Source organism: Pangasianodon hypophthalmus, chromosome 15 (genome assembly GCF_027358585.1).
Source record: "Pangasianodon hypophthalmus isolate fPanHyp1 chromosome 15, fPanHyp1.pri, whole genome shotgun sequence".
Classification (NCBI taxonomy): domain Eukaryota; kingdom Metazoa; phylum Chordata; class Actinopteri; order Siluriformes; family Pangasiidae; genus Pangasianodon; species Pangasianodon hypophthalmus.
The window spans coordinates 19045515-19071520 of NC_069724.1; the positions used below are offsets into that span (position 1 = coordinate 19045515).

The 26006-nt window shown below is 37.4% G+C and overlaps 1 protein-coding gene across 13 annotated transcripts in view; it reads left to right on the top strand.

Moving 5' to 3' along the window:
- LOC113535549 (transcription factor 4) overlaps positions 1–26006 on the top strand; it is a 158050-nt gene that overhangs the window by 79581 nt on the left and 52463 nt on the right. For 8 of the 13 annotated variants that reach the window (XM_026928930.3, XM_026928932.3, XM_026928939.3 and 5 more), the window contains 3 exons: positions 2981–3042; positions 15891–16020; positions 17422–17471. In XM_026928930.3, coding sequence (XP_026784731.1) covers positions 2981–3042; positions 15891–16020; positions 17422–17471 — 242 coding nt within the window. Of the gene's footprint in view, positions 1–2980; positions 3043–7741; positions 14855–15890; positions 16021–17421; positions 17472–26006 lie in introns of those variants that run through there. The other 5 variants (XM_026928935.3, XM_026928931.3, XM_034311234.2 and 2 more) reach the window with 3 other exon arrangements.

Below are 26006 nucleotides of genomic sequence, written 5' to 3' on the forward strand. Positions count from 1 at the left end.
AGAAAAAAGGTGAATGAACAAATCAGAAATCTGTTAGACTAGATAGAAATACTTTCAACACACCTTCCTTACCTCACTTTCTCTCTCTGTGTCTCTTTCTGCATCTCTTTTTCCTCCGTCTGTCTCTCGGAACAAAGAACAAAATCCGCCATGCTGTTTGCCTCAAGTCACTTCCTGTGATGTAAAGGCTTTTCGATATACTGAATGTGACACGGCTGTTATTTTTTAATCAATCACCACTTAAGATGTCTGAGCCATCCACCCACATGTGCTCTTTGCTTATTTATTTTTCAACAAGTTTCGCTATGGGGGGAAAAAACAAACAAAAAACTTTACAGATGCCTTAGACATTTTTTCATTAATTTATTTAATTAATCATTTCTTCTTTGATTTGGTTTTAATTAGTAATTAGTATGAATATGCTTCCTATACGAGGGCTGTTTGAAGAATCGGCTTGCCAGTTGGCAAAAAGCTGATGCGCATGGGATTAACTCATTTTAACACAACAAAATTATTGGTGTACCTTGGCATTTCAAATGTTAATGTAAATTCGTTGTTTGTGCTCATATTAAGAAAAATATTGGACTGATTTTGTCCTAAGTATCATTAAATAAAAAGAAAATGTCCAACATTATTTAATTTCTAATTTATTACTAGTCTGGTACATGTGATATAGCATGCAGTATCTAGGATATACATCAGATAGTAGGATGTCAATTTCTTACGACTTTTTTTTTTTTTTAGGGAAAAAATTTAAATTGCGTTAATTTTAATTTAGAATTTTCAAATTTCCAAAGCAAACATGGAGTGAGCCATGTCAGTGAGCCATTAATTATTAAGCAGGATTAAAAGGGGAGGATGTTGGAGTTGTTCCATATTTTTCATTAACAGAGAGAGAAAAAGAAACAAGGAGAGAAATTCCTCATGAGGAAACAGGGATTTTTAAACAACTTGTATTTTGCTGTCCTTTTTGAACGTTCACACAATAAATATAGGTAACTTTCATAATTTTAATTGTTTTAAGTTTAGAAACATTGCATTGATAACACCTTATATTTGAGCAAAATATCAGAAATATAGAAAATTGCAAGTAAAATAAAGCATTATTCATATCATGTTGTTGGCACTCACAGGTTTCATAGCGTGAGAATAAATAAATCGGAATAATTTCTCTTTTAATTAATTTGCAATTTAGTTCTCGTTGAATCTCTCTGTAGATCTTTTGATTCATGGTCTTCCCTGACAAACCTTATTGAAATGATGTGTGTGCGTGTGTGTGTGTTCATGAAATGACTCTACTCTTAACATTGTCTTTAAGATATTATTTCTAAAATATGTCCCCTCCCCCCCCACACACACTATACCCGTAGTCTGGCACTGTGTAAGTTCTGGCTGGTCGAGGAGTGTGTGAAAGACGATTATGAATGGCACCTTCAGAGGGACTGATAAGGTGCCATTTCCGTGTTAATTCTGCCTCCTCGATCTCAGCTTGGCACAAAAGCAGCAGAACATCTCGCTACCGTGGATCCCCTCTAGCCATAATTACACATCTCAGAGACCATTCAGGCTGATTTTCGCCTGAAATTTGGTGACTTGAGCATCGTATTTTGTATATAAAATCTGTACACACCTGGGTAAATATGATAAAGCAATATAATATCAAATAAACTCGATTTTTGTCAACACGATTTATTAAGGCAATGAAATGGAGGATAGAAACAAGCAGAAACACAACTTGTTTTCTCCATGTCAGCAGTTTAGGGAAAACATATTACATCTGCGGCTGAATATAACACATACTAATGACAGAGATCATCTGCAGCTGGATGCCAAAACTGGTGTGCAGGGGTTTTGTTTGCTTTTCTGCCTTTTATTTTGTATTTTTTTAATAGAATATTTTATTTCAGCATAGCAAAAGAGGCACCAACAATTCACTGCCTTCAGGAGTGAGCTCTGAGAATAATCTGAATTGTCTAAAAATGCTGCTTTACCTATGACTAAACCTCTAATTCGTGGGTTTTTATGTAATAAGAGGTTGTCATTTGTGTACTGAATACGCCCTCATAGGGAAAATTCTGCGTGACTCAGAGAAATTGGGAGATGGCACATTTTTTTTTTAGCAGTGTACGTCAAGCAAATACGCAAATACTAAAATAAATTTATATCATTACAAAAGTGTTTTTTTTAAATAAGCTATTCTGCAGTTGAGAAGATAATGATATAGGGTTATTTTCCCTTACATAACTACTGAGTGCGTTGATTTGGAAGTAAAAAGACAACAAGCTGATGCTACTATAACTGATAATAGTAATTATTAATTAATTCAAAATCATATTAATTGCCAATTAATTGTTATTATTGTTATAATATTTTATAATCTATTAGTTTTGATTATTATTTAATATATTTTAAATTTAATATATATTCTGCAGGTTTGGACTGCAAGTGTGAGTATTTATATTTCTGATCCAAAATGGAGCAAACTTCCATCCTACTTCCAAATGAGAGGCCGCGAAGATTAAACAGGGACTTTGCTTGCTAATGAGAGTCAAGAAAAAAAGTAGAAAATGTATAATAATAATAATAATAATAATAATAATAATAATGTTATTAAATAGAAAATATGAGTTAATTATTATAAGGAAATAAATGGTATCATTTGATGTGGAGACGGTGGACAATAACCCATAAGATCTACACAAAGGGTACTTTATTGGTTAAAGACAACGCGACGTCTTTTTTCGATACAAATTCGGCGCTGCATTTGGTCCTGACCTCAGAGTATCTGGCTGCAATCCAAGGGCAGTATGGTAAATTTGAATGCAGCATGTGTTCATATATAATTAGGTGCCTCCACTGAGGGACTTTGACAAAGCTTGGTGTATGTGTGCACGCGCGTGTGTGTGCGCGTGTGAAATGTTGTGTTTCCCAGCTGCAGGTGTTAAATCACTGACTAATGACTCTCTCTCTCTCTAAACAGGTAAAACAGAAAGAGCATCGTATTCGTACAGTCGTGACTCAAACCTACATGGGTGCCATCAGGTACGAGTCCCTTTTCATTCTCCAAAAATACTCTTGACTTTCTGCTTCTATTCTTTATTTTTCTGTGCTGAGTTCCTGCACTGTGCTGCGTTTCCCTGCTTCCTTACAGGATCAGTAAGGTGTCCGTCTCTCTGCTTATTCATTTTCCAGTCGCTTCATATAATCAAAAAGCATTGGAGATAACTGTAATGACGTCAGTGTTCGTATTGGTAGTTGCTAAATATTATAAGGTATTTATAGAGAAATTTATCTACGCACTGTTTTTCTTAAAGCAGTCACTGGATATGAATGCATGAATGAATGATTAACATTAATTTATTGTAAATAATGTTTCTTTCTAATATTCTTATATGGATAGACAGACCATGTGATCAGTGGTTATTATGACGAGGTTGTGAATATTCCAGTCTCTCTGTGACTCCACATTTCTCTGACACCAAAATCTGAAAACACTGCTGTCATTGGTGTCTAGAAAAAGGGGACAAAGTTGGGGTCTTGTCACTTATGAAAAATTAGCTGGCTTTGAAATCAATCTTTTTTTTTTTTTTTTGACAGCTGACAAGACAGAGCCATCAGAAAGAGCAAGCGAATAAGGCTTAGAGAGAGAGAAAGAGAGAGTGAGAGCACATCCTCCCCTTAAAGCTTTTGTAAAACTTTCTTATCCGTACTTTATTGCTTATTTTAAGTCTCAGTCCATGCTCATACTAAAAAAAAATACTGTCCGAAATCATATTTTTCCCTCTTGCCAAAATTAATATAATTTCCTGTCACAAAAGTTATCTTTTATTGCTCAGTATAACCCATGTTTGATTTACGTTGTTCAGTTCAGCAGAGTTTTGAGCAGGAGATGCATTATTTCAGCACTGAAGTGAATAATGAAAGCGTACCACATGCACCTGCTAGAGCTCGAGATTTGGCCTTTTGCAGGGATTTGGGATATAGCCAAATCTCTCAAATGTCCAAACTGCGTAATAACGTTCCCTTTCCTTTTTTTTAAAGCTGTGGCTGTAGAAATCGTAGAAAGTTGTAGAAAGATAGTGCTGATATTACTACATTCCTGTATTGTTTAGACTGGACACAATACCAAGAATCCATTAGTTTTCATCATGTAGTATGCACTAAGGGCCATATTCAGAGTTGAGGTACATGCTCATAGTGCAGAGTTAATTCTAAGGCATTGCTTATGTAGAGGACTGAATTCTTATGGATGAAATTATGAGCAATACTTAATTAAAGTGAGCTGTAATTGTAGCAAATCCTTCAAACTGTGGGTATGTTTTCTTTACAGGAGAGCACATTAAATTAAACAAAATTTTGACATTATTTAATTTATTCGACAAATCAAAATAGCAAATTAAAAGTGTTATAAAATAGCCTACATCCTGCATATACATTGATACATTACCTTGATTCAGTATCTCCATAGTGGCAACAGGAAATTGTGTTCATAATTAACTGATATAAAAAAGTATAATAATAATAATAATTTTTATTTTTACATTTTTTAAATTATGTTACACTGTATTCGACAGAAAAAAAAATCTACATTTTCTATCCCCGATTTGTTTTCATGTTTCAGATTAAGTGCTTGTATTTGAAGGAGGTGGTCTGGACACTATTGAAAAACCCCTCTCAGACACCTACAGTATACTCATGAAAAGTCTGGCAATCTCAGAGGCAAGAGCTACACAGAGTTGATTTGAACCCAGAGAACTGATTTGTAAGCAGCTGCGTAAGTCTCTGAATACGAGGAAATTTCCTGCGTAAATATTGCTGTAATGTTTGAACTTAAGTCACAAACTCTGAATTCAGTCCTAATACTAAATGTATTGTTCAAAGATGCATTCTTAAAGCAAAGACAAATCCATTTTTAGCAGTTTGAGATATTCATTTTGGAATTTAAATTTAAGTCTGGCTGAAGACCCTGTTTATATGGGATAATGCTGATTATATTGCTGTGTCTTAATGCATAGCATGTCTCAATCAACTATTGGGTATTGTCTCTATTATTTATGCCACATCTGTTGGACTTATAATAAGGAATATCATTTAGTAAAGATTGATTTATAACCAATTTATTGATTTGTAACCAATATTCCTTATTAAATACATTTGTTAGTGGTTGTACTGAGTATTTTAGGACCAATAGGACTTGAAATGCAACATCAAGTTTCAAAAGGTGATTGTACAGGATTAGAGTATATAAGGATGTGATTACTGGTGTGTGTGTGTGTGTGTGATCTGAAAATCTATCATTGTAAGCAGTGAATATTGGTTGTGAGATGGTAGGGGGATTTTTGCTTACCAAAACTGTAGTATAAGGGTTATGCATGTCATTCTGCAGCTTCAGTGACCCAAATCAATTGAAATTTGAAATACCTTACAAAGACATCAATTCTATAAGGATAGTAATAAGTCAGTATTTTAAGATTTTGTGAGAAAAATGTGTCTATTTCTCATAATACAAATTGTTTTGCTTTTGGTTACTGAGATTACAGTTAGGTTTAGGTGTATAGATATAAACTATCTGGAGGCTGCACTGGGCTTGTCAGACATGTCAGTGGTGTCACCCGCTTAGTGGGTGTATCTTCCCAGATTAACCCTATTCAGTAGAATTGAATTCGTACTATACACAAAAATTTACAAACTGAGCAGCATTTCGAAGCAGTTTTCCGTGAATTATTTTTCACAGAAAGAAGCTCAGACAATGTGGTCTCCTTTCATGAGGCACTGAATTCAGAGTTTAAGTCAACTTTATAGCTGTCAGCTAGGTGAATGTTCAGATTAACACTGTTTAGCTTCTCTTTAAATCGACCTCAGTTTATAGCTAATGTTCTTGATATTTCGTCATGTGAACTTTGGTAAGATTAGTTTAGTGATTAGATTCGAAGAAGAAGAAAAAGCCTAGAAGTATTTCTAGAAGGCTTTCTAGTTGGATTTGCTATTGAGTATCATTGACTTAGTTCCCCCACTGCAAAAAAAAAAACTTAGCAAGTGAAAATATCTTCAATATAGTCAAATTTTTCTAGTATTTCCTATTACTGAGTATTTCTTATTACATTATCTAGTATTATTTTATATACTGAAAACCAAATATAAGATTGTTAAACCTATTTCTAGACAGTTTTACTAATTTCAAGCTTTAAATTTTCTAAAAGCCTACTTAATTTTCCTTCTGTCTAGAAATAAATGCTTAAAATTCTAAAATTATCTGCCGATAGAACAAGACACGTCTGGCAAATGTCTAGAAATAGGTTTAACAATCTTATATTTGGTTGCATGCAATCTTATAATAAGAAAAACTAGGCAACTTTGACTGTATTCAAGATTTGTTTTTTTTTTTGCAATGCCCCCTCTTTCATTTTCTCCCCAATTTGGTCTTGTCAGGTCCCACCCACTAGACAGCTCTCCCCAACCACCAAACAGGGAGGGTGGGGCAAACAAGTGCTTCCTCAGAGACACACGAAGCCAACCTCTGTGGTTTTGTTTTCCAAACTGCCTCTCATGCTGCCTCACAGGGCAGCGAAACACACTTGGAGGAAAGCGCTCTCTGCCCTCTTCCACATACCTGAGCTCACAGATGCCTGTGATTGGTTTGTGTCACTTTGATTGACAGGGGAGGGAGAGTATGCCATCCGTCTCGTACAGAGAGCATGGTGAAATTTACTCTCATTGTCAGGATTCAAACTCACGATCTTTCACCTAGTTTACTCACCTTGGGGACTTGTGTGCTCATTGATTGTTCAGGCCAGTCGGAAATGAAAATGAAAAACATCCTCTTGTGTGTATAGGAGCTAAACTGTACACACACACACACGCACGCACACACACACACACACACACACACACACACACACACAGCATGACAAATCTGAACATATTTTTTTACATTCGGTTTCAAGGTCATGGGGTAATGAGCAAGCTGTTAACAGCATTTAAGATTAAAAGCAGATTCAGCTTCATTTCTCAACGTACGCCTCATACATTATGCTATATTGAGACAGTTTCTGGGTGTGTGAATATATACACATTGATTTAGCTGCTTTAGCGATGTGAAATGTTCTGAATAAAGCCGTCGAAATCGTCTGCTTTGGTTTCATTCCCAAAACGCTCGCTTGTGTTAAACAGGCGATTTGACAGTGTTTGAGACTTTACTTCATATTTAGTGTTTGTGTTACAGCAGTTCCACTTGAGATGTTTACCGGGTTATTTTTGGCTGTGAAAAAGAGGCAATTCACACTTTTTTCCCCCTCTTTCCTGTCTTCCTTTTCTTTCTTTTTTTTCCTTCTTACACGGGTGGTGATTTGCTATGAGATGCTTATCACTCCTCTCCTCCATTTGGCTGCTTGTCTTTCAGAGTTTTCGTCTCCCTGTTGCATGTTAACGTGTTAATTGCCCCTTGTTAAGGTCTCCATTTTAAAAAGGCCCATGTCATCGTGTGTGTGTGTGTGTGAGTGTGTGTGAGTGTGTGTGCCTAAAAGCTACCGTTCTCTTTTTTCACCTGTCGCTTCTTCTCATCCAGCTCCTCTTCCTTTGCTAACATTCCACAAGGTGATGAGAGCCACAAATCAATGTGAGGGCTCTCAGACAGTCTCTCACATGCTCTTTTCTCCCCCCATACACACACACACACACACACACACACACACATGCACACTCCTCTCACACTCTCTTTAATTTGCAGTTGTGATCGCAATTGGGCTATTCACAGTAGTACAACTTATCAATGTTCTTATTTTCTTAAAAAAAAAACTGAAACATAGACTCAATTGAAGGGTAGATATAATAATTCTAAACACACACAAACACACACACACACACTTCCTCTGATGAGTTTTAGAAAAAGTGGCACATACATTGGCATCCTACAAGAGCGCAGTGTGAAAGGAGGTAAATTTGCGACAACGGTGCAAATGATTCTGTCTGTTTTATACTAGAAGGTGTTTGATCGTTGTCGTTGGAGCGTGTGGGTAGGTGTGTGATGCATCAACATTCAGTGTGTTCAGGTCTTTCAGGCTAATGCTATGTGCATATGATAATTAGCACGTTAGGGTGTTGTGATATGTTTGGATACTAATGGTGTGTGTGTGTATACCTATATGTATATATAGATGGTTGATGCACACATACATATGTATCATTAGGATTATTACACTCCCCAAAGAATTTTGAGACCAAAATGGAGTGAAGTTATTTATTTTACTTTTAAGCTGGGGGTAGAGAATACTACACTGAGAATAAATACTAAGGATGACAGTGCTGTGGGTTAAGAGTCTACATGAAAAAATACACGAAATACACTGTATGGCCGAAAGTTGGACATCTGACCATCACACCCATATGTGCTTGTTGAACATCCCCATTTTCTCCCAAATTTGGTTAATTCACATCCACATCTCCCCTGTCATACGACAACTACTAACCAAGTAGGGTGAGGGCTAACACGTGCTTCCCTTCAGACAGGTGAACCCAGCCAACCACATCCGGTCACTGTGATCACTAGGGGAGAGAGTATGTCATCTCTCCCACCCAGAGAGCACGGCTTCCTGGCCACGGATGGCTGTGGCATCACTGGGATCTCACAAACTCCTGATGATACAGTGAAGGCTTTTCTGTTGTGCCACTCAGATGCCTCTTTTTCCTTTTGTTAATAAGAAATAAAAAAGAATTTAGAGTTAAAGCTTTACCTCTGTTACAAATTTCTTACACTGGAGACTCCTTCCAAAAAGTCTCTGTGCAGAAAGCCTCACATTATCCAATTTTTTAAATCAGTAAATCATTAGGTTTAGATTATATGATGCGTTTGCTGTACAAGTCCATGTGAATGAGCCGTTGCTATAGAAACGATGCCACATTACAACCAGCATATTAATATAAACCTGTGATTTGCACTACTGACAGAGCTGCTGCGGTAAAACAGGATATAGCTGTTGGTGAATAGGCTTGTCTGTGTTAGTTAGTAAAGGGCTGTGTGGTGTGTCCCCACATTCCTAAGAGGAGCATCAGACTGGTACACCTAAGCGTTGGCCATGACCCTGAGTCAACCCGATCAGCCAGGGCTTTGAGACAGATTAGTTGAAAATATGTGTTTCGTTTATTTAATGTCTTTCAAGTGATTATGTAATTTGACTTACACGACCTTTTCAGCATCTTCAGCCTGAAGCTGTAAAGGATCTGAGTGCCTAGTAATGTGAAACTTCCAGTCATTTACTTCCAACATAGACACTGGGTAGCAGCTGCTCTCTCTCTCTCTCTCTCTCTCTCTCTCTCTCAGTCTCTCTCTCTCTTTTTCGTCGGAACATGTGTGTAATATGATGGTAGTGTGCATGTGCAACAGCTGTTTTTTTCTCCTTTTTTAGATCTACAGTATGGCTTCCCCAGAGACTGCCTGTAATAATTTAGACACATCTGCCATTGCAAATAGACAGGTTATTTTATTTTATTATTAAGCGTCTCATGTCATTTTCTTGGTGCATGTGTGTTATATTTATATTCATTGTTTCTCTTAGGCGTGCCGCTAGAACCGCTTTTCACTTCTCATTCTCTAGTCTTATCAGCCTTTGTCCATGTTTTGATTGCAGTCCTGAAGTCATTTTATGAAAAAGTGTAGCTAAATACCAATCTATAAAAGATCTATAAAATAGAATCTATAAAACTATTTAATGCAATAGTGTGGTGTTTGAGACAATTCTATACAATGTTTGAGTGTGATTGTCTTGTGATGTTGAGCTGCTTTTCTGCTGGGTAAAAAAAAAGAACATAAAATAGGAGTGTGAGTGCAGGCTGGTCAGGATCTGGAGTGGAGAGTTCATTAAAACCATGCTGTAGAGAGGGCGCTAGGGAAAGACAGGATAAAAAGAGGCCGGGTTTTTCCCGTTCAGATGTGTTCAGATCAAACGGCACATTAGCAGTTAGCGTGCCACAGCAGCTGCTAGTGGATAAAGAGCAGGTCCGATCTGTCAAGAATCTGCTTTAGTGAGCCTGACACCTTCACTCACACGCACACACACATTTCACCTTGTTCACACACACATGAATGCAGTGTTTGTATTTCTGTCTTTCTTTTTTCTCCTTTCTTCTAGTGGAAGAATCAGCATCAAAGCTTGCTGTCTTTTATTTGTCATCAAGATGTAGTTCCTGTGTGTGTGTGTGTGTGTGTGTTTGTGATAAGAGAGAGTTTGGGGGCAGGGTAAAGCTGGTTTCTTTAAATCAACACCACTGGCAATTTAGAAAAGTTTACATATCACACACACATATAAGTAACACACAACAGCTGCATCATACAATTTAATGTTTGAGCAAGCATACAACAGAGTGCACACACACACGTGTGCGCGCACACACACACACACAAACAAACAATCTGGACGGGAAATCAGTTTTCCAAACAGGTTTTCTCTGCCACTTAGTACACGTGTGCTGAGGTCATGACTTAAAACAAGAATTTTTATTGTGTCTTATATATACACCAATCAGCCATAACATTAAAACCACCTGCCTAATATTGTGTAGATCCCCACTGTGCCACAAAACAGCTCTGACCCATTGATGCCTGGACTCAACAAGACCTCTGAAGGTGTGCTGTGGTATCTGGCACCAAGACGTTAGCAGCAGCTCCTTTAAGTCCTGTAAGTTGCAAGGTGGGACCTCCGTGAATCAGACTTGTTTGTCCAGCACGTCCCACAGATGTTCGATCAGATTGAGATCTGGGGAATTTGGAGGCATATCATAGCCAGCATTAACTGTTTCAGCAATTTGTGCTACAGTAGCTCTTCTGTAGGATCAGAGATCTGGGGAATTTGGAGGCCAAGTCAACACCTTGAACCTCTGTCATGTTCCTCAAACCATTCCTGAACAATTTTTACAGTGTGACAGGGAGCATTAACCTTCTGAAAGAGACCACTGCCATTAGGGAATACTGTTGCCGTGAAGGGGTGCACTTGGTCTGCAACAATGTTTAGGTTGCGGTACGTATCCAAGTAACATCCACATGAATGCCAGGACTCAAGGTTTCCCAGCAGAACATTGCTCAGAGCATCACACTGCCTCTGCCAGCTTGCCTTCTTCCCATAGTGCATCCTGGTGCCATCTCTTCCCCAGGTAAGCAACTCGCACGCACCCGGTTGTCCACACAATGTAAAAGAAAACATGATTCATCAGACCAGGCAACCTTCTTACATTGCTCCATTGTCCAGATCTGCTGCTCACATGTTCATTGTAGGTGCTTTCGGCAGTGGACAGGGGTCAGCATGGGCGCTCTGACTGGTCTGCGGCTACGCAGCCCCATACGCAGCAAGCAGTGATGCACTGTGTATTCTGACTCTTTTCTATCATAGCCAGCATTAACTGATTCAGCAATTTGTGCTACAGTAGGATCAGACTAGACAGGCTTGCCTTCACTCCATGTGCATCAGTGAGCCTTGGATGCCCATGACCCTGTCGCCAGTTCACCAGTTGTCTTTCCTTGAACCACTGTTGGTAGGTACTAACCACTGCATATTGGGAACACCCCCACAAGACCTGCCGTTTTGGAGATGCACTGACCCAGTCATTTGGCCGTCACATTTTAGCCCTTGTCAAAGTCGCTCAGATCCTTACTCTTGCCCATTTTTTCTGCTTCAACACATCACTTTTGAGAACTAACTGTTCACTTGCTGCCTAATATATCCCACCGTTTGCCAGGTGCCATTGTAATGAGATAATCAATGTTATTCACTTCACTGTCAGTGGTTGTGGCTGATGTATATTTCAGGTTATTTGTAAAAGTAAGAAATAAAAAAATCAGCTATTGCATCTTTAAAGGCTGCTGCCTTTCTTTGTGTGACACCTCTTGGTGCTTGCAAAACAGTTTTGATCGGCATACGCAGTAGACCACTGTTCTGTTTGGAATTCTGTAATGTAACTGCAGTACAGTACATCACAATCAAGTGAGAACAACTCACTCGAAAAAGGAAACCCTGCCTACTTTATTTACATTTAGTTACTTTAACAAATAATGAATGTTATGATGGCTGTTAGCTAGCTGTTAGAGGTAGCTAACATGAATAACACGTGTTTAAATGTGCTAGAAAAAATATGTGACATTTCCGAGATAATATGGGTGAAGAGCTGCTGAGAATTTTAGTACAAAGAACATCAACCCCAAGTGAATTATTTTATTTATTTATTTTTTCTTATTTTTTTTTTTTCTAATAAGTACTTATTGTTTATAGACACACAGATTGGCCTGTTTTTTTTCTAGCTTCTTTAAAATTAAGTTTGTTATTATCTGTGCTTGTTTTCTTTATTGTTTAATTTTATTTCCCTCATTTTATTGTCTATTCTCTTTCCAACCTTCATTCTCTTTCATTCTCCCTTTTCTCTCCTTTTTCCTTTTCCATCATTACATGGTAAGGTGTGTATTTCCTGTATTTTGTCTGGTAAATCAAGAGTTAAATCAATGAACTAATTAATATGGAATACTTCCTAACCTCCCTAAGATGCCCCCAACCCCAAACATGCAAACATGTTTTGCCCCTATCCTTGTGAGAAGCTTGCATTGACATAATGATCACTATAACTAATTAATGCAATGCCCCTAAAAATTATGGTCTTAGTAACCATAAAGAAATATTTTGGCACTTTTAGTTTTTTCAAGAAAAATCTGAAAAACACTATTTTTGTGAGGACTTGACACTGTGCTATCATTGTGAGGACTTGTGGGCTTTTCTGAGCCTCACAAAGGGCTAAATATGTATGCAACTCTGTCTCTCATGCCAAAAAGAGACAGACACAAACACACACATATATGTATGTGTGTGTGTGTGTGTGTGTATATACATACGTACATACTGCTACATTATTAAAGTGCTCCTTAACAGTGCTCTGACCTCCGCACTTCAGGAAGTGGCTGTTACTGCTTGAGCGCCAGGACTTGTTTCCTCATTACTCATCACTGTGTGTGTGTGTGTGTGTGTGTGTGTGCGTGCGCATTATATGGAAAGCTTTCTGGCTGATGTTTTCCCCCAAGGACAACATTAGCTTTTTATGTAACATACTTTTAAAAAGATTTAATTTGGGTTTCTTTTTCATCTACTGCATCTCAACTCATTTTCATATGCGAATGTGTAGCAAATCAGAAAAATGAAGTTCTGTTCAGATGCTCTGTATCTGAGTGTGTGTGTGTGTGTGTGTGTTGGGGTGGGGGGAGAGCCGTCTGTGGTCATTAAGCAGCAGTTTGATCACTGTGTGTTGGACGGGGAGTGAACTGCAGTGTGGCACACTGCTCTCATATTGAAGTGGCTTAGCGGCTGTTTAAAGGCAAGTGTGTGAGTGTTTCTGCTTGCGTGTGCTGTGTCGGTTCGGGTGCTCCCGAGTCCCTTCCTTTGGGACTCAATTCCCTACAGAGGGAGCTGACAGACTGCAGTGGGAGACTTTGCTGTGGCACACACAGGAATTTACTTGGACAACACTCATTCATAAGTCATGTTGCCATCAAGGTTCCAGAAGTAAAGAGGTTTTGAGTATAATAGTACAAAAATGCAGAGAACATGAAGGAGGTTTAGACTGAAGGTGTTAGTTTCTGAAACTCACCGCTCACAGTTTAACACTTTGAATCTGTTTGTGCTTTTGCTGTGAGTGGGGCTATGATGCTTGATCTGCTGATCAGCTGAAAAGAACCTGGAGCAATGTTTTTGGTGCTGTAGTTTTCTGAAAAAAAGTACGTTTCTAAAGTAGAAACATGCCTATTAATTCACCATTCACACAAACTCACCCACTCACGTGTTCACCTGCTCATTTACCCACTCACTCATTCATACACATTCTCTTCTTTCTTCCACTTCATTGCCTGACTTGCTCCATTTTTGTGGTTTTTGCTGTGTCTGTCTATATTTCTCCCCCTTATCCCAACACACTGTTTACATTTTTGTTTGTTGCACTTCTGTAATTATGCTAATGTCTTTTCCATTTTTTGTAATCATCATTTGGTGGCCAAGTAGGCATTGTGCTCCCCTGTTATTAACGCCGAGTGTTAATCCTTCATGCCGCTTCAGGTGTTGCTCATTTATCTTTGTTAATATTTTCTCCTGGATGCCAGCTGGGTACTACGGTGCCAGGTCTGAAATCAGCAGGCACAGAATTGTTGAAATTGATGCCCTAGATGCCCAACTTTGACCATGGGAGCGCTCTGCACGTCCTTCAATTATTTATTTATTTTCCTGTCTAGTTGCCACGACGACGTCGCTGGGCTTGAGAAAAGTGTCTCTGAGACGAGACGAGACTCTTTTGTTTTAGCCAAAGCCCCCTTCACCCCGACTAAAAAAAGCTCCTTAACTACGTACCCTGGAGGGAGGGAAGGGGGCCAGTGACTTTATTTAAGACAAGGCCTCTTTTGTTTTAACATGTGAAAGATGGGGGGCGGGGTTGGGAGCTCCTGTGGCCCTTAATTGGCCCATTTAATGGTGTTTTGCATGTGAATGGTGGCCTAGCGGAGCATCACTAAAGTCTGTTGTGTCTAAGTCAGTGATTGGAATTTAGATTAGACCAAACACTTATCTCTCCTCGATCAACTCTACTAATTAACGGCCGGTAACAGGCGAGTTAACTCTACAAACTTTTTTTTTTTTTTTGGTAAGGGGGAGTCATCACACACTCTCACTCACACTCACTTTCTCCTCTTTCTCTCTGTTTCGAACTTTCGTTCAGCATGGACAGATATACTTCTGTCTTTTTTTTTCTGAGTTGAAAAATGATTAGGTAGTGGGTAGAGAAGGAGTTAACACCACAGAATTACCCTAACAGGGAGATTAATGAGAGGATGTGCTTGCTCAGGGTAAGTGTGTGCTTTTTTAGCATCTGACACACAACATACACAACTCTACCGTAAATGTAAAAATAAACATGTTCTAGACATGCTTTGTTATTTTATTTTGTAGGTAGGCACATGTACTGCAGGAATATTTCCTCTTTATTAAGATTTGGTTTGTATTTTGTTGAGTTCAGTGGAGTAATTTATTGTTTATTTCGATTATTGTAAACCATGTGGAGGAACATGTAACTGAACATGTGGAGGAACATGTAACTGAAAATTACACAGAATTATCTCATTATGATTGTGTTATAATTTGGAGTTGGGTGGCACGGTGGTACAGGGGGTAGCAGTGCCGTGTCACAGCTCCAGGATCCGTGGGCTACTATCTGTGTGAAGTTTTGTACATTCTCCTCATGTCTGCGTCAGTTTCTTCCAGGTTTTCTGGTTTTCTCCCACCTCCCAAAAAATCTGCTGGTAGATGGTCTTCAGATTGCCCCTAGTTTTAAAGTGTATGTGCGTGTGTCTTAACCATAATTTTTAATCGATAACCATTTTTCATTCAGCATGTGTGTACTTCTCATGCAGGTTTTCACTTTGATTATTTTTGTTTATCCCGGAGACACTGTGAACACTGTGTCCCTCATAGTGTATGATTTGTCAAGATCTCTATAGTTGTAACAGAAGGATTTGTGTTCTAAAGTTTCGTACTTTGAATGAGTTTAAGCTTTATTCTTGTACAATTATAGTTCGAGTATTTGTATTATTTTGTTGGATTTTTATATATTTAATATACAAAGACACAATCTGTCAGGTATAATTGTCAAATATGTTAAAATGATTAATGATCCAAATAGTAGTTGTATATTGAAATTTTTAAATATATTTATATCCAGCCATTAAATGTTTGTCTTCTATTTTATGTGTGTTGATGTAAGACAAAAGTAAATCATTTTAAGTGTTGTTTTAAAATCTTGGTATTAATAAAGTGCTACCTGTGTGTGTGTCTGTGTGTCTGTTTGTCTGTGGGTGTATGTATCTGTGTGTGCCTGTGGTGCAGCAGGGCATCATGGGAGGCGAGATGGGTATGGTGAGTCCCGGGACGGTTTCCCCCACGAAACCAGGCTCTCAGTATTATCAGCACTATAGCAGCAACCAGCGGCGAAGACCACTACACAGCGACTCTATGGGTAACATCATCATCATCACCAATGCCACTATTCTATCATCTTTATCGCGTCATCATTTGTGTCACTGTCCTCATTATCACCACAATTATTAGCATTAATATCACTACCTCATGATACTTAATGATCATTATGATCACTGCCATCATCATTACCACTGTCACTACCATCATCATCATCACCATTACTATCACCATTATTATTATTATTACTATTATTATTATTATTATTATTGTCATCCTCACCTCACATCTTTCTACCTAATATATTAATTGCACAATACAAAGTTGTTCATAATGAGTTAATTTTTTGGAATCATATTACAGACGTTAGAGAGATCCATTACATACAGACAAGTGACAAAGTAAAACACAACATAAAATGTTTTAGTAAAGTGTTGGTCCATGATGAGCCTTCGGAACAGCTTCAATGGCACAGTTTCTACACATGTCTGGAACTGTACTGGAGCAATGAACACTGTTCTTCCAGATGTTCCCTCAGTTGACGTTTTGATGATGATGGTAGTGGAGAGCGCTGTGTATCACATCGCTCCAAAATCTCTTATACATGTTCAGTTGAGTGGTGAGCCGGCAACTGTGAAAGCCATAGCATGAAATTTACATAATTTTCATCCTCACCAAACCTTTCAGTGAGCCCTCGTGCCCTGTGGATAGGGGCGGAGTCATCCTGAAAGAGACTACACCAATCATTATAGCAGTATTTCATCTTAGAATAAAGGTGATCAGTCCGAGAAGCTCTGTATTGATTTGCAGCGACAAGTGGAGAAGACAACAAGCAAAATGTCCCAGACAGCACAGCACAGCCAGTGCCTTTTCCTTTAATTTTTACTTTATCTGGTAGCACTGTCTGTATTTGTATTGTAATGTGTATTTTTTTGTGCAAAATGTTATCAGTATTTGAACTTATCTATTCCAGTAACAAAATGAATGCATCATAGATTTAACTGATTAAACCAGTTGTGCTGTGTTCAGTGTCCCAGTGTTTGCCATCAAACTTTCTACATAGCGTAATTAGATTTTTTAAAGTATCTAAATATGGTAGTGCTTCAGAAATCAGGCTTCCAGGTTCGAGCCTTGATGCCCTCCAGGCAATTTGCACTTCTTTTCATATCTCATGAAAGTCTCACCTTTTCATGCACACATGCACACACATCCCCTCCTCCTCCTCCTTCAAAAAAAAAAAAAAACCCTAGTTACCTTTATTTCGGGTTGTTTAGCTAGGTTTTGGATGCTGTTTATTTTTAATGTCTTATATTTTATGTCTTATATATAAGACGGCAGCTGGCATGTCATATCACCTGTCTCATGGTTAAAATGGAGTGCTCTCATCTGAAATGTGTTACTGACATCATCACGTGAAAAAAGAAATCTTCTAATTTTTCAGAGGTCCAGACAAAGAAAGTACGCAAAGTTCCTCCAGGCCTGCCCTCCTCGGTAAGTCATGCCTTTTATTCCTACTCCTCTTTGGAAGTCTGACTTCAGCAAAATAATATTTTTACCATCCACACAGTTTCTCACACATACAAGTCTGTATGTGCCATAACACATCAGCCAGTATATTGGTGACATGAATGTATGACTGTTATGTGTGCAACAGCTCTTTGCATTGATATTTCCTCTAAGTCATGATGAATGTTAAGATGAAGGTGGTTGTACAGAATAAGTCAGAGTTGTTTCAAAAGTGTTTGAGCTTTTTGACATTCTGGTCGAATCTCTGATGTTCCTCTGTGTGTTGCTCTTGAATGATTTTCGTAAGCAGCGGTGTGTTTCTTTTGTTTGTGTGAACACAGCACACTGCCTATGCTGCGTACTTATGCGTGCTTTTCGTATGCTTGGCAATGCTGCTGTTGCAGTGCGTGTTTGTGTGTGTGCTTGTTTAATGGTTTTCTGTTCTGGTTTTTTTTTTTTTTTTTTTTTTTTTGGGGGTATGCAAGCATTTTGGTTTGAATTTTTGTTTGTTTGTCGAGCAGATGGTCATTGCTGGGTTTTTCTCTGTAATTTGTATTTCGCATTTGAATATGTATTGACAATTTTTTCTTCACTAGACATTTTAATATAATATTGTATGATAGAATTCATATTAAACAAAGTAGAGAATATATTACTTTTTTCTGAGATCAAATAAATTTTAAAATGACATGACATTTTTATTAAGATATAATTCACTGATGGCATAGAGGTTTTTCTTTTTTCTTCTTCTTTTTTATAAAGTTTAGTTAAAAGTAGTTTAAAAGTAGTTTAACAAATTTCACACACACTACCATTTATTGAGCCATGACCTCTAAAGAAAACTGCACTACAGTATGGCAAACCATTTATGAAGTTAATTTACCTACTTGACAGTTATGCAGTTGCCAGAATAATGCAGCAATCAAAAGAATATTAGTCCACATTAGCGTGTCCTCGCTTATAATATTTCTTTCCCTCTTTTTGTTTTGTTTATCAAGTTTATGGCAGCAAAAGCCCATGAAAGAGTTAACATTCTGTGCTATGTTTGATGGAAACGATAAAGAAAGTGATATTGCCTTCATCTTTTGCCGTACTCCCTCCCTCCCTTTCTCTGTCTCTCTGTCTCTGTCTCTCTCTCTCTCTCTCTCTCTCTCTTTTCTCTCTCACTATACATATATGTATATTTTTTTTCCCTATAAATTTCATGGCTGTGTATTTTTATTTTGAATAAGAATAGCAAGAAAAAAAGTGGCAAGAATGTGATTTGTATGAAAATCATGACTGTCAATCCTCATTAATTATTTTCTGTATCGAAATTACCCTGTACACTAATAGTTTTACAAATTCAGAATAGTTTTTTTAATATCTCACTCTTTTATGAAATGTGAAAGCATCTCGAGTTTGTCCTTGAGGAGCTTTATTTTCACCAGACTCTCCTCATTCTTTCTCCTCTGAGTGCATATCAGAGTTTGTTTAAAGTCGACAGCGTTAATTAAATTAAGTTAGGTCTAGCAGAAGGCACAGTCGGGACTTATTCTCTTGTGTGTGCTTTAATCTCTGTTGCCTGAGCTGGTGTGCCCCCTTCAGGATGTCTAAGACATTGCAGGTGGTTTTCTTGTTTTTGGTATTTTTACTTTATCTGGTAGCACCAGAGCCCAGCACTAAAGATTCTTGTGCTAGTGAGCGGAAATTTGTTTGGACCCTTGAGTAAAACCGTAAACCCTCAATTCTTCTGCTGTGTGCTTTGGCTGTGTTCTGCATTATTTGAATGTGTCAGCTCAATGGAAAAAGTAAATATATAGCATTAGGTCAGGAAGTTAGAGTCATTTATCCACATAACACACTTTCTTTAGAGGCTTATACAGTTTTTCTTTTGTCTTTTTCTGCTGTCCCCTTCATCGTCTTGGTCCATAAAACACAAAAACTCTTTTGTCTTGAAGGGAACAAATGGTATTTAATTCAATAAAGTGTGGTAATAAAGGCTAGTAGAGGTTTATAAGAGCTAATGCCACTTTACTGCCGTGTCGCTGAGCTCATGCGCCTCAATGACATTTCCAGACAGTAGAGCTACTGCTAGTCCTCTCTCACTGTCTGTCTGTTTCTCATCTACGTTGTAAACGTAATTGCTGGTTGCTCCAGCTGGCCTCCTAGACCGCTCTCAGGCTGGCAAGAAAGGTACAGCATGCTGGGAAACATGAGCAACATAAGTAATGCAAAAAAAAAAAAAAAAAAAAAGACAGTGAATAAACATCAGACCCCCAAACACTGGTGTGAATCTGAGACCCGCCATTTTCAGTGTGTTCTTATAAAGATTAGGGAGGAAAAGAAAGAGTGAGAGGTGAGAGAGAAAGAGATGTGTCTCCATGGTGATGGGACTGATTGACAGGCTCTTGAGCGGGTGGCAGTGAGGTGTTGGCCAAGGCCCAAAACTTGAGGGGGGAAAAGAAAATGGCCGCCGCAACACCAGCTGTCACCGTCAGCGTTGTCTTAGGAACCAGAGACTGGGAATCATGTATGGATGGTGTGTGTGTGTGTGTGTGTGTGTTTTATTTTCCCAGGCAAGAACTTATAGACTTTGTGTCTCCCCAACCAGCGCAATTCTAAAACATTTATCTTGGGTCATCTTCCGTTTTTTTTAAAATAAGATTTCAGGTGAACCTAAAATTGACCTAATTCCTACTAAATGTTAATAGATAAAATTCACTTTAAACACTTTTCACAGATTTAAAATAATAAATAAATAGATACGTTGACGTTGATCTCACAGTTTTATGAATGAAGCATACGCAAACTTAGCACTCTTGCTTTCTTCAATCCTTTCAAATCTTTTGTCATTAATTTTGTCATTAAGAAATTTACCCAGTGTTATTTGCACCACATTATTCTCTGTTTTTATTTATGTGAAAAGACAGAAAAAGTGTGTATGTGTGTGTGTGTGTGTGTGTGTGTGTGTGTGTGTGTGTTGAAAGAAAAAGAATGAAAGAGTCCAAACTTATGTGTGAGTTGAAGCAGAATGTACCATTAGATGACTTCATACATTTTTTCATCTCTTTCCTAAACGAATTTAAAAAAAAAGGGGGGGGGGGGTGAGTAAAAGAACAGAAACAGCTGTGTGTCCGTTTCCCTGCAGATACAGCCATGCCGTTGGGAAAAAAAAAAACTCTTCATAAACGTCTCTGTGTGACATCAACACTAAAAAAAATTTCATACAAATGAAATTATATTATGGTTAATAATAACTGTTTATGCTTGGGCAGAAAAGAAATAAGTAAATAGTATGGAAGGAAAAATACTTTGCATTTTAATTTCTTTTTTGCAAGGAAAACTAAAGGGAGAATACACAGAAGGGTTTTGTATATTGTTTTTAATTTGTGTGTGTGTGTGTGTGTGTGTGTGTGTGAAAGGCAGAGAGAGAGCAGACGTTCTCTGACCGCGGGCATGTCGGGTCATTGGCATCAGACCAAATTTTCCTGGTCGGGAAAATGTCTGCTCTCCACACGTCTGTAAAAGAAAAAGGAACGCAAGAGAGAGACGTTTGTATCTCTCACGCTACCGTTTTCACCTAAAAGAGTGAAAGCGGTGCACTTTCTGCCTCGCTGTCAAACACACAATCATATCTGAGACAAGTACTGCTAATAAATGCTAATCCCTACAAATGCTAGAGAAGTGGAATATTTTATTAGGAAGAAAAAGAGTACAAACGGTGTTTCAGCTTGGAAAGGGGAAAAGGGGATAGATGTGTGTGTGTGTGAGTGACTGTGTGAATATATTTCTGTATGTTACATTTCTGTATATTTGGATTGTGGAGTAAAACAAATGATTGAGGTAGATTTGAACTAGAATATATAAATAATTTATTATCATTACTATTCTAACTATTAAATATAATAACTACATATAATTAATAAATATTGCATTTTTATCTTCATTGTTACAAACAGAAGCATACTTACGACAAATATTTAAAAAAAATGAATCTATTTCTTTGAATGTATTTTCAAAGAAAATGAAAATATTGTTAAGAGAAAAACATTACAGTGTTATGAACAATCTGTGAGTCTATAAAACATAGAGCACCACAACCCAACAATAAATACTCTCTTTATTAATCTTATTTAATTAATTGATTGATTGATTGATTACAAAGCTAATTTATCATAGAGACTGATTACAATGCTCAGAGTGAATACGATCATAAAGATGCTCGACGATTGAGTTGTGGTACATTGAGATGATTGAATGAGACAGAGCAAAAACTTCTCTCAAAGCGTGTGTTAGGCTTCCTCATACTCTGTCCAGCTTTCTTTTTTGTTTAGGTTAACTGTTTTTGTTTCAGTTTTCCTTTACCGTTGAGCGTCATCATCATGCACAGCGCACCGGCAGCCATTTTGTGCGAGCCCTACTAATCAAATTAGCGCCATCCTGTTTGTTTACACGCACATTTTACAAAGGGAACTTTTGTTCAACTGCAGCTGCAGATAACAGAGCGGTCCTGAATATTTTGGCCAAAGGAAGAAAAAAAAAGTCATGTAGTCATGCAGTGATGAATTCCTCATGCTGTCTGTGACAGCAGCATTACGTGTTATATGACTGTTCAGTGTTTCTTTTTGGAAAAGTAATTCTGTGGAAATCTTATGGAATTTAGTCATTTTCTTTGCATTACTGAAGTCAATGTAATAGAAAACTGTAATAAAACGTTTTTTTTTTAATTCCATGTTGTGTGTAATGTTTAAAGGTATGTAATATTTACTCCACACACACATACTTTCTAAATACAAATGACTGTCAGAAATACATTAAGTGTCACAAAAATGTAAATATATATATATATATATATATATATATATATATATATTGAGGATATTGCTGAGGATTTTCAAGGTATGTGTGTGTGTGTGTGTGTGCGCGCACTTGTATTGCTGCAGTATTCATTTCCTGAGGATGTTCAGAAGAATTTGATTCACTAGCTCAGGTGCGCATGTAGACACTGCAGTCACACAACCAGCTACATCAAATCCAGAACAAGAGTCTAAGTGCAGTAATAACAGCCAGTAACAGTATGTCAGGATTCCAGTTAGAGTTCAGTGCAGATTCATGTGGTGAGAATGCGTAGTGTACAGACAGGAAACGGTAATGCAGTGTGTATAACATGTTTATAACACGAGTCAGCGGGAAAAGGTTTTCTGTGTGAAAAGTCAGTGCAGGATTTTCAGAGCTTTTTTTTTTAGAAGACAGGCATTGTCCATGTTTTATCCAGATGTGAAGTTCATCTGAATGATTCTAGTAGGTCTAGTGGAACTTGTGTAACTGACAGAGATAGAGAAGAAATTGTAAGTTAATTTCAGGACATTAAAATATTGGAAATGTGGACAAATATTTTCAAAACCTAGATAAGAGTTTGATCATACTGATGGACTTTTATTCTATATAATGAATTATGTAGCACAAATTGCTGCTCTTTATGTATATATAAATGGCAAAGATAACACATTTTTATTTTTTGTGTGGAAATAATAAAAAAAGTAATTATTAAAAATCCTGTAACAACAATAATAATAATAAAAATAATAATAATTTATTATTATTAAACACCAATATTTATTACATTATTTATTATTATATTATAATTTTATGACATTATATTTATAATATAATAACACTGTTATTATTATTATAATTATTGTTATTGTAAATATCAACAACAATTATTTATTTTTTAAAGCAACAAAATTATTATTCAAAAACATTATCATAAATACAACTCTTTTTCTTCTATCTATTATTTTTATTATTATTATTATTATTATTATTATTATGCCTTATTATCACAAACGGTGGCTGAGAGCTAAATCTCGTGCGTGACAGTGAAAGCTGGTTGTGATGCAGAGGAGAGCATGCATTGGTCAGGGTCATTTCTCTGGTGGCTGAGAGTTATAGAGCAAAACCTAGAGAGAAGAAGAGGAAAACGACAGACAGTGAGAGAGAGAGAGAGAGGGAGAGAGATGACAGGATGGACATTAGAAATTGGCAAAGAGCGCAGTGACGGTCATCAGTTCAGTTTCAATTTCACCACATTTTATTGGCATGGCAAAGGTTTGTATTGTCCAAGCTTCGGGTTATAACTATGTGAATATTAGATAATAATAAAGGAGAATATTGTTATCAGTTCTACTAAATAATAATAAAAATGTGTGGCTTATGCCGCACTGAAATTTATTCCCCCCACATCAAAGAAGCGTCTCCCACAAGCCCTGATTTAGGGGGAGCATTCGGGCTGCAGTGCCATCCAACACTGCGGGGAAAGTTCACCTCATGCCAAAAGAGGAGGAGAGAGAGAGGGCTGGACGCAGAGAGAAGGAAGATGAGAATGAAGGATGGAGAGAGCAATAGAGAGGATGGGAAAGGGGTTTTGGCATGACACAATTGCTTTCCTTGCCGGGACGAATTATGAAACCATTTCTTAATCCGAGATAGAGAGACAGATGAAAACAAAAACAGGGAAGGAGGAGAGGGAGAGAGAGAGAGAGAGAGAGAGAGAGAGAGAGAGAGACTTGTCTTTTAGCTATAAAACACTCGGGTCAATTGCCCACCCAGGTAGCCTTCCTTCTGCCCCTTTGTGTGTGTGTGTGTGTGTGTGTGTGTGTATATGTGTGTGTGTGTGTGTGTGTGTCAGCTCCCCTCTGTGTGTATGTTTGAAGGGGTTTTCTGAGTCTATTATCCCCTACCTGACCCCTCTATTCATCTCCCACAATCCTTCACAGCAGCCGAGCAGGTAGTGCAGCCCCTTAGCCCTTTTAGCTTTTAGCTCTAACCGCACGCCGACTGCTTTTTAAACAAAGCCGGAGTTTAAATGAATCTAATTGAGAGTGTTCGTGTGTCATTTAGCCTGGAACCTAAACTAAACTAAACTAAGCTAAGCTAATGCTACATTCCTCACTTCTTGTTTTTTAAGCTCCTAACCCTTCAGTGTTATTATTGCTATTTTAATTTGTAGTGATACATAATTAAAATCTGTGTTCAGAACATTTTCATGTCCTCGGTTTGGATTTAAAAATTAAATAAAAAAAAAAAATACTTGTTCACAACAGCAACAGGTTGCCATGTGGAAGAGCATGGAAAAAACTGCAGAAGTCTGAATGTTTTTTTCTTTCCCTATTTTTTTTTTTTATTATTTTCAAACGCCATGTTTGTGCAGAAATCACAGATTCACCATAAGGGCTGCTTTGCATTTTTAATTTAGTAACTAACATATGAATACATTTGCATATTAATTAGTTGCCGATTAAATCATGCATACATAATTGCCTGCTTACTGTGTTTAATGTTTGTCAAAATCGTGCGAGGCCCCGGCTTGATTAATGCCATTTCTGAGATTACAATTGGACTCAGCTACGGGTTCGAGGGTTCAAGAAGCTGAAAAATAGTTTGAAGAACGAAGTTTTTTGACAACATACATATTTCAGAGATTTTAGAAGCCCAAAACAGCAAGTTCCTCTTAGACCTTTTCAGATTCATCCCCTATGTGCTGTTTGCTAATGCAACCCTTAATTACACTGCCTATGCAATTTTTTTTCTTTTTTCTATTTTATTCATTCTTGGTTTTGGTTTCGCCAGTTTATTGTATACGACCCCGCAATTGAATTAAGGGCCGAATACAAACTTGAATAAAAAAGGATTCATTAAAAATAAAAGAGAGAAACGGAGGCTCCTCATTAGTCTCGACAATGTATTTTTCTTTGTTTTTAAAGAAGCATTTGTGTGATCCGGTGATTACGCCACGCTGAGTGAAATAAAGCTGATTTAGAGCACACAATAGACCGTGTGAATACACAACTCGCTCTCTTTATCTCTCTCTCTTTATTTCACGGCTTTCATTGCTCTCTCCGCATGCTTTTAAAAACCTTTTCAGCTTGGACTTTGAGCACATCGTTGTCTTATGGAAAGTTATTGGCCTTCAGTTGATGCATCTCACTATGATATTTTGAGAGCACTAACTATTCTTCACTAATTTGTTTCCTATTTTTGTGTAGCCATCTTTAACCTTTAGTGCTTTTGCATGCCTAATAGGAGTCTGAGATTATTAAAAGTATGTAACGAAATAATTTGTTGTTCCTCCATCTTTGTCTGAAGAGAAAATGCAAAATAAAAAAGAAAAGGACAATGTGTGAGAGATAACGAAATCCATTTTAATTTATATCTTTACTTTTTATTGGTAAATAATTTTTATTTGGTACTAAGAAAGTACAAGGAATTATTTAAATGCAAAATAAACAGAGAGACACAACATGTAAAACAAAAATTAAGACATTTGAAATTTGATTTAGGTAACTTGAATTCAAAACTAAAGTATTAAAGAGCTTGGCACATTTTTTCCCCAGTCTTTTAATTCTTGCCAATGAAAGTAAAATAATTTGTAGAAAACGGCGCAGTGGTGATGTATTTTGTGACACACACACAAAAAAATTTACTTCTCTGCTTATAGCTGTTCTGAGTCCCCAGTAAGTGACTCTTAAACATACG